This window comes from Tachysurus fulvidraco, chromosome 10 (genome assembly GCF_022655615.1).
Source record: "Tachysurus fulvidraco isolate hzauxx_2018 chromosome 10, HZAU_PFXX_2.0, whole genome shotgun sequence".
NCBI lineage: Eukaryota > Metazoa > Chordata > Actinopteri > Siluriformes > Bagridae > Tachysurus > Tachysurus fulvidraco.
Window position 1 is genome coordinate 15,512,384 of NC_062527.1, and position 8,851 is coordinate 15,521,234.

The window sequence follows — 8,851 nt, forward strand, 5'->3', positions numbered from 1 at the left end:
ACGTTCATAAAGAACAAATATTATTGCAGAAATCTAAGTTGCTCAGAAATGTTAATCACTGCAGAACAAGATGAAAATACAAATAAATCTATAAATTTTTAATAATTTTAATACATGACATTTTGAAGATAAATTTTCATTTAGTTGGTCGATTCTGTCACACAACTAACAAAGCATCCACGTGTTTAAAAGCTAGCTTATGATTGGCTGATATTTATTCATCGCGTCACCGGATTGGTTGTACACCTTAGCAACACTGCGCCATTTTTAATGAAACATTGGTGACGGAAAGATCTTTCTTCGTATTTGAAAACCCAATAATTTTCTAAGTAGATGGTACATTTTGATATGTGGCATGTTTCCGGAGATGATTAAACATTGCAGGAAGATTTCTATGTGATATGAAAGATTTGGAAAGAATTCTCGGCACGCTAGAGGTAAGGTTGCAACAAGGGCGTCGCTCATTGGACAACTCGTGTTGCAAAGAGTCAGTATGGAGACTCACCAGGGGTGCATACCAAATCGCTTCATGATGTATGTATAGTGCACTAGGTAGTGCACATAAGGCGGTAATTTACACTGTACGTAGTGCAGTGATGTAGGGAGGAAGGGTGTTATTAGTACTTGGGTAGCTTTATGTATCTGCACAGGCACTTTCCCAGCATACCAGTCTGATAGAGTAGACAGATAAGGAGTGACTTTGTGGCGTGTATATAGATATAGTTTAAATAAACACACGTTCTATAACACTAATTTAAATATATATCTTCTTATCTGTTGTACTTTGTCCAAAAGCAGACACTGTTTGGCTGTTATTTTATAAAAGCAATACATACCAAATGGTCTGATATGTTTCATGGTCCCAGAGATTCTCACCCTTTTACCTCAGAGAAAAAACACCTAAAGTTTCCTTGTTTTTTTGTTTTGTTTTATTTTATTTAAATTATAAAGTGTACTTAATACCTGAAGTCAAGAATCTTTGCTGTTCACCTTTTTTTTTTCAATATACCCCAGAATTGACTAAAAAAATCTACCTGTTTTATACCCTTCACTTAGTTTTAATGACACCGATGCTGATGAAAAGATTCACAATTAAACCAAGATGCACAATTAAATTATAACGTATGTGACTTCCAGGGAAATGATTCATATTTTTGATGACTCGTCCTGTACTTGTCTTGTTTGTCCAATCAAATGCTCCGTATAATGTCAATGTCCGACATTTAGGTCTTGCACTTCAATAGCAGCTTGTTGGAAGAAATATGATAGTCTGGACATTTCTGGCTGTGTCTTCCTGAACATTATTTACATTTCAGACTATCGGTTGTTCAGCCACTCTTCTGATGTGTGTTTTACCCGTGGTTTATCTGTTGTTATAGTTTACAGCATATTTCATGTTCATGTTTCATGTATTTTCATGTTTTTATTAATAACAATATAAGTCAAGACAGAAATGGCAGCAGAAGCAATTTATTTTTATTTATTTTTATTTTATTTTATTTTTTTTTTTTAGAAAATTTAGATATGAACTCCAGATATGATGGGTCTGAACTGAACAGATGTAGGCACACATGTTTGCACGAGGGTTAAAATTCTCATACAGGTTGCCTACATCGTTATTGGGCATTATAGAAACTTATTATTTCTTTACAAATTGTGAGGGTGTAAATTATTTTGAATGATCTCTGATTTGTTATTATAGGTTTTGCTTTGGTTGCAAAATGCACGTAATCATGAACTCTCAAAATTAAGTTACATTTAACTGCCAAGTCACATTATCCAAACTGAAGCTGAAGACTTCTTGACTAAAGAAACTGTTCTTGAAACTGTATTATGTTTTGATTTTTACATTTGTTTGACTTTTCATTTGAATTGCATCTGAGTTTTATCTGAGTTGCTTCTTCTATTTGTACAGAAGTCTTTCAGTGATGGAGGCCATATATGAGGAAACGGATGTGAAGGTGACTGAGGAGGTGGAGAGCTGTTGTGCGGTTGTGGACCTTACTTCATCTAAGAAGAAGAGAAGGACCAAAGGCACCACAGAACATGCAGAGAAACCCAAAAAGCCCAGGTAAATTTACATCAGCTTGACCACCCTTCTGTCTGTATGAGGTTTTCATCTAAGCCAGATATTTTGAAATATCTATTAGTAGTATGCTAAAAGAATTCTCCACTGTTTTGCAGCTTAAACTTTATCTACTATATCTGGAAGGTATGTGTGACTATCACACAAGGATCTTGACATGTTTTTTCTGTGCTGAAAAAAGAAAGAATTGCTCTAGGGCACTCTATGGGCAGTTGCTGAATCAGTAAATGTTTAGAATGTTTATCTACAGTACTAGTAATTAAAATTTTAGATATCTCTTTATGAGACAATAACTTTCCAAAACATTTTATCAAACTTTCAAAAACTGGAGCAAAAACATACAAAATATTTCAAGTTGCTGATGTGTTCCAGAAGTTTGATGTTTACAAGCGTACCTTGAGGGATTATGATGGCTCTATGGATAGTACACCCTTTTGGCTCACCCCTTCATGGTTTTGGGTTTGGTTCCCACTTCTACCCTGTGTATGTGGAGTTTGCAAGTTTCCTTCAGGTACTCCAGGTACCTTCCCCAGTCCAAAAGATTGACAGTCTATTGATTAGCTGCCCTAAATTGTCCACTGTGATGTGCCCATCCAGGGTGTACTTCACCTTGACCCCCAAGTGCCATGTGAAACTAGACTATATTACCAAGACATTGTGTAGTAAAAATAGATGCATGGATGGAAAAGTACATTGGTAGACACGTGACCAAAAATCCTTCCTTCTGAAAAAAATTCTAATTTTCAAATATATTTGAAACTGAACTTTTTCATTACAGGTAAACATATCAAAATTGTTTTTCCTGATAATTCCATATATTCTACAGGTGCATTAGACCAGGTTGAAAACTGCTGGTGTATCCCTCTATAGTGATTAAAACATTTATTTCTCCTCAGCCGATGAGTCTCTTTGACTCTGTGTTACTAGATTTTGCTTGTCCCATGTAGGTCTGCCTACCTGCTGTATTACTTTGATGTGCATCAGAGGTTACAGCAAGAGCATCCTGACATGCCCCAGTCTGAGATCAACAAGCGCATCAGCGAAAGCTGGAAGAGGCTCAATGTAGCTGATAAAGGATATTACCTGGAGAGGGCCAAAATGGAGAAAGATGGCCTGGACAGAGTAAGTCAAGATTTTTTTTAACCAAAAGATTAATGAAATTATTAATGAAGAAATGGCAGCTGAACACACATCCGTCACACCCGACTTTCAACAGACCACACAGTCGTCCACTTCTCAAGACATCCCAGGCTTCCGTAGAATTCTTCCCAGAACCGACTACGTTCTGCTCCCGAAGATGTCTGTGGGGGAGGACAGACCTGGTGCTTCAGTGGACATCTGTACAGATGGTGATTCCCCACTGACTCTGGGTAGCGAGGTGGAACTGGTGGAGCAGTGTGTCACTGTAGAGCCTCTCACTGAAGACCCACTTGTGCCTTTGAGTAGATCTGCTGCACTCCATGGAATCCTGCCACAGTGTTCCACCTCAACTGGAAGATTTCTTAGTTTCTCACAGCAGAGTCACCAGGCCACCAGCTTGGTGGTGAAGGACGATGGAGGCGGGGCATCAAGCGGGGCTTTTGGCAGAGCTTATGACATGGAAGTGGAAGAAGGGTTTGAGGGCATGGCTGCAGTTTCACAGGTCAAAACAGAGGCTACTCATCTGTTAGCCATCATACCCAGTAATGTAAGACTGTCATTTTGGCTTTATTCTGTCTGTCTGTCTGTCTGCAAGATAATATATCTTCTGTCAGTTTTGCTGACAGTTTTATTAGGGATCGCCGTGCCGTCCACGGCACGGAAGTAAAAATGACCACTAGGGGATGACCCAGAAACAAGCTTCATTGCAGCTTTAAAGCATTAAATCCTCTAAAAACACGAAAAAACCTATTTACCTAGTAAAGTTTATACTCTCAAGATTTTTTTAAGCCCACACACAAAGCATAATATGATTCACAACCTTCATACTATTTGAAAAATGTTTTTGGAGTAAACTGACCTAGGTGGCGCTAGACTAGTTTTTCCCTTACCTTTAGACGCTTCCCTTTCTTCACTGGGGTAATATTTTCCAAAACAAATATTCCACAAAAATCCCACAGGACCAAGGAACTGGAATCTGTAAGCCTTTTAATCCAAAACGCTTTGGTTGCCTCGCAAATATTCCGTTTGTGTTCCGAAAACTGGAAACAGTAGTGTAATTTCAAAAATTCTAAATTTACGTCATATTTATAGCCCAGGGCCTAACGAATCAAACAAGCCCTCACTTGAGCCAATCGGCGCTTGTATTGCAGAGATAGACGGCTGAGAAGCCAATGATGTCATGACATCATTTTTGGGAACCCGCCTTTGACTGACAATTACTCCTTCCAATAGCAATGAAATGGGCCGGGACCTCTACAGCTCTTTAGCCAATGAGGAGACGATTCCAACGGTATGCAACATGCCACGTCTCCGAGGCCTGATGCTGCGTGAAAAAGGTGCGCACTGGGTTTATTGCGCAATCCTCGACTTTTTCACACTCACACAGCTCAGGGTGTCAGGTTACAGGCCTTTTTTCACAGCAGACTTGTAGACAGAGAGGCTCTGTTTGTTTTAGGCCTTTTAAACTGAGCATGCAGTCTTTTAATTCAAAGTTATACAGTAAACAAGTACACAAGAAACACATGACCGGACGGACATGTCCGTAGAAAAATATTTTTATTGAAGCCATTTTTGGGTCTTTTGACTTGAAATTTGTTTTGGTGAAAGCCAAGACATGTGGCTAAGACCCTCAGTTGTTATTTGGTCCCTAACATGTTCCAGAGAAATAATATTAATCAGTTTATCAGGTAAACAACTCAGGCGGAAATGAAAACCTTCAATTCTAGCCTCTGTAACTTTATGCCAGTAAGGCCTAGAATCAATCTGACACTTGTCTCTGAAACTAGAGAATCTCTTCTTTCCAATGAGACCAGGCTCTGTGTGTCAAAGTAGGTGGGAGCTGTACCACTTTATGTTGGGTAGGTCATGTAGGCGACAAACCTGCAATAGGGGGCGAGATCCCTAAGGCGCTAAAACCCTGTGGGCACAGAAACAGTAACGTTCACAGATAAAATATAAAATTCATCCATTTAATTTGTTAAATGTAGTAAAGACATTTTACAGAACACATGTATTGATGCTTTTGTTATAATCGAGATGTATCTGCATCCTTGGATCGGAATCATATATATGGTTTTACAGCAATGTAGATACATGGCACAACATTTCTTTTGAAACCATACAAAAAAACTTGAGCAGTAGTTGTGTAGTATTATTTTGGAAAAATAAGGCTTGTTTCTGTGGTCACAAACAACAATGTTAATAATGTTTGTGTTCTCTTTTTATATTACACTTATATTATATCTTTATGTTTGTGTTCTCTTTTTATATTACACTTAAGTGTGTGATTTTTGTATTGTATTATTTAGGAGCTGGTAGAAAACAAAGTCCTCCCTGCAGTCAGTCCAGTAATGATGCTCCCCTTGGTGAATCATGCCAAACCAGAGCCTAAACCCTCCTTTAAACTAGTCAGTAGTATTTCTTAATGTTTCTTTCTCTATTTTCCTATTAGTTTAGATATTTTAAGCATGATTATAATGATAATTGTATGATATTAAATTATGTACAAAAGTAATATAACTGATAATTATACTATCAGTGTGAACCCAAAGTCAATGTAAACTGTTTAAATCCTTGGACACTCACATCCATTGTAAGCTCTGATTCATTGTCAGTAGTGACACTTGTGATACTGAACTCTGGTTTCAGTCTATAAAGTACACCAGGAGGGGTCGAGGATATTGTAGCACTCCTGGATGCTCTTTCACCTACGTGACTCGCCATAAACCACCTCGGTGCCCTGACTGTGGACAGCATCTCGGTGGAAAATGGGTTCCATCTGTAAGTCAATCCACTGAATTTAGACTGAAATGAATGAGGTTAATGAGTCACTTTCTTTAAAATTTGATATGAAACATGAGGCAGCCTTGAAGTGCAGCAGAGTTGCAGATGTCATGGCACCTTATTTATTTCTAACCGCTTCGAAACGTTATTATAATTGTCAGCTCTTCTTCTTTTTCCCCAGTCATCTTTTCTGACAGAATTGATAGAGTTTATAGAGCTGACACGCTTGAAACTTTAGTAGTTAATAATTCAGCTAACTAGTAACTCTATATTTTACGGTTTGCCCCATTTCTCATACATAAAGAAAAATACTGTAGACTTAAAATTCATGTGAATTAGTGAGTTACTCTGAAAACAGTAACATGATAGGACAAGTTAATACAATTTATAATAATAAGAATAAACCTATGATTATGATTATGATAATAAACCTATGATTTGCCCTGAGGTTCTATAGAAAATATATAAAATAAATAAACCCATTAAAAAACAGTACTAAGGATGTAGCAGCGCTGCAGTTTAAAATGCTTTAATTGTGGTTATATAAGATAATAATCAGACTTTCTTTTTGCTAAAAGATTTTTTTGTCTTTATTTCAGGCGGCCAAAAAAACAGGACCTGGTACCAGCTCATGTCAAAACCAGAAAGCTCAGACTGATGGTTCCAGTTCCACTGCAGTGGCGTCTAAAGCGGCTAGTCAGAGCAGCGTTAAGTCATCAGACACGTTCACAGAACAAACACAAGCTACAGTCGGCAAAAATGACAAGCTGGTTCTTCATTCTGAAGTTCACACCAATGTCTCTGCAGCACCTGCAAATGCTCCTGGACCCTGGAAGAGAGAAAAGATGGGTGTAGTTACAGTTTATCAACCAGCCGGTGGCACTGCTGACAAAAATTCAGAAGCCTTTCAGCTGTCAGCATCAACAGCTGTCATGTGAGCAGATACGAATATTGTTCTTTTGTTCTGTATATGAATCGTGCTGTAAATCCTTAGCTAGGTTAACTGTTCTGTAGCGGTAACTAATGGAACTTGCCTTTGAATTGCATTTTAATGTGAAGTGGGTTAAGCGGTGGACGTGTCCGGGTCATTAGCAAAGACGCGGGTCAGAGACGGCGTATTCGGGCCATTCTCCCTGCCCCTTCTACCCCAAGTAAGCATTAAGCATGAACTTTTTATCCTATATATAGCTGGAGTTTCTGGTGATTTGGTACGCAGTGGGATTATAATAGCATTTTTTGCTGAATCTTTAACAGGCGTTCCAATTCAACCAGCTGTTGTTCAGTGGATAGCGGTGCCTCCGAGTAAGACTAAAGGTGACCCAAAAATCACTAGAATAGGTAATAATTACTTAAATGTTTTGTCACTGCATTTTATTAATAAAAACTGTGAACTATTCAAATTTCTCCTTTACACTGAATGTGTAGCTGTTGCTTCATGATGTTTGGTGGTTTTTGGAGTCTTGATGGGTTTCCTGGTTTTTTTTACTGGAGCTTTAGCTTCATGCAGATTGTGTACATCACTACACAATCATCTAAAAATATCGGCTGACTCAATGGGGCCATTTGTCCATGAACAGTTTTAAAACAGTAGCAGACTGTATGAAGAACATTTATATACAAATAAAATTGAGACAATATCATCAATCCTAATGTACACATCCGAGCTAATCATTTGTAAGCCTCACACTTGCTTGTTAGTTATACTTTAGTTTTTAATAGTTTTTATTTCCAATTTTAAGATTTCTGCTTTGAGACAATGTCCGTTTTTAAAAACGTTATACAAATTAAATTGAACTGGATTGAACGGAATAAGCCACAGAGAGAGAAAAGGGAAATATATTTTTTAGTGACTGACCATTTTAGGAACAAACCCACAGATCTACAATTCTTTATTTGAGGTAACTGAACAAAAAAGGTCAAAACTGTGTGTGATTTTCTGTGTGTGATTTTCGTGCTAAATCAGGAGCGATGTATGATATTAAACTGACTTTCTTTATGTATTGGAGATTTTTTTAACTTTATAATTTTAGTAAATTGAGATACATCTATTAACTGCTTAGATATGTAATTACAACCTCAATGGTTTCCTTTGTTTCCACAGTTAAGCCACAAAGTGAGAGGATTTTGAGTCTTAAACCCAGCACACTGAAGCAGCTGGGACACTCTGTGTCTCCCAGTGCCTTAGAGCAGGTGAGAGAAGCTTAGTGCAAATTAATTAGCTCCTTGTATCACTCAAGTCTTTCTTTAAACTGTAGGAGTCTGTGTTATAGCTGTTTGTTCATGCCTCAGGCTTGGTAGGTCTTCACACTGATCCTGAGCTTGTGTATGCATGAGCATAGTTAATCATGTGAACATTAGGTTCCTACTGGTTTTTATTTTCCTCTCACAAAACATCCCTTAAGGTGGATTGACTATGTTAAAAGACGTCTAGGAATGAATTAGTGTACAAATGTGTGTCTGTGTGTATGTGTATGCTTGGTGTACTGCTATATATCATCCAGGGGGTATTATGCCTCCCGGTGCAAGCAGTCCTGACCTTCTTGAAAATGGGTGAATGAATAACATAGTTATAATTTAAACATACTATAATTTAGTATTAATAAAAAAAATAACAGAGGTGTTAATAACCACTTATACTGTCTGGTCTTTATTAAACATGTATTGAGAGTAGAGAGTGGTCTTTAGATTAAATAGCAAAATAAATCATTCTTTTGGTGAATTGTTTACGGCAAAGATGCTGGAGGACATCAGAGAGCCAGGGGCTATTTAGCAACACCAGATAAGTTAGGAAGGGAGAAATACTGTACATCAGAACAGCAGTCCTCTGTGACTTGTTTTATT

The 8,851-nt window shown here is 37.8% G+C and overlaps 1 protein-coding gene across 2 annotated transcripts in view; it reads left to right on the forward strand.

The window, feature by feature from the left end:
• Positions 1–227: 227 nt before the first annotated feature.
• Positions 228–8,851, forward strand: part of hmgxb3 (HMG box domain containing 3) — an 18,008-nt gene continuing 9,384 nt past the window's right edge. The window contains exons 1-10 of one of the 2 annotated variants that reach the window (XM_047819283.1): positions 228–437; positions 1,916–2,071; positions 3,034–3,208; positions 3,303–3,773; positions 5,536–5,634; positions 5,876–6,007; positions 6,610–6,944; positions 7,070–7,161; positions 7,265–7,348; positions 8,112–8,200. In XM_047819283.1, the coding sequence (XP_047675239.1) occupies positions 1,929–2,071; positions 3,034–3,208; positions 3,303–3,773; positions 5,536–5,634; positions 5,876–6,007; positions 6,610–6,944; positions 7,070–7,161; positions 7,265–7,348; positions 8,112–8,200 (1,620 nt within the window). In that variant the 5' untranslated portion in view covers positions 228–437; positions 1,916–1,928. The remainder of the gene's footprint in view (positions 438–1,915; positions 2,072–3,033; positions 3,209–3,302; positions 3,774–5,535; positions 5,635–5,875; positions 6,008–6,609; positions 6,945–7,069; positions 7,162–7,264; positions 7,349–8,111; positions 8,201–8,851) is intronic. The other variant, XM_047819282.1, reaches the window with a different exon arrangement.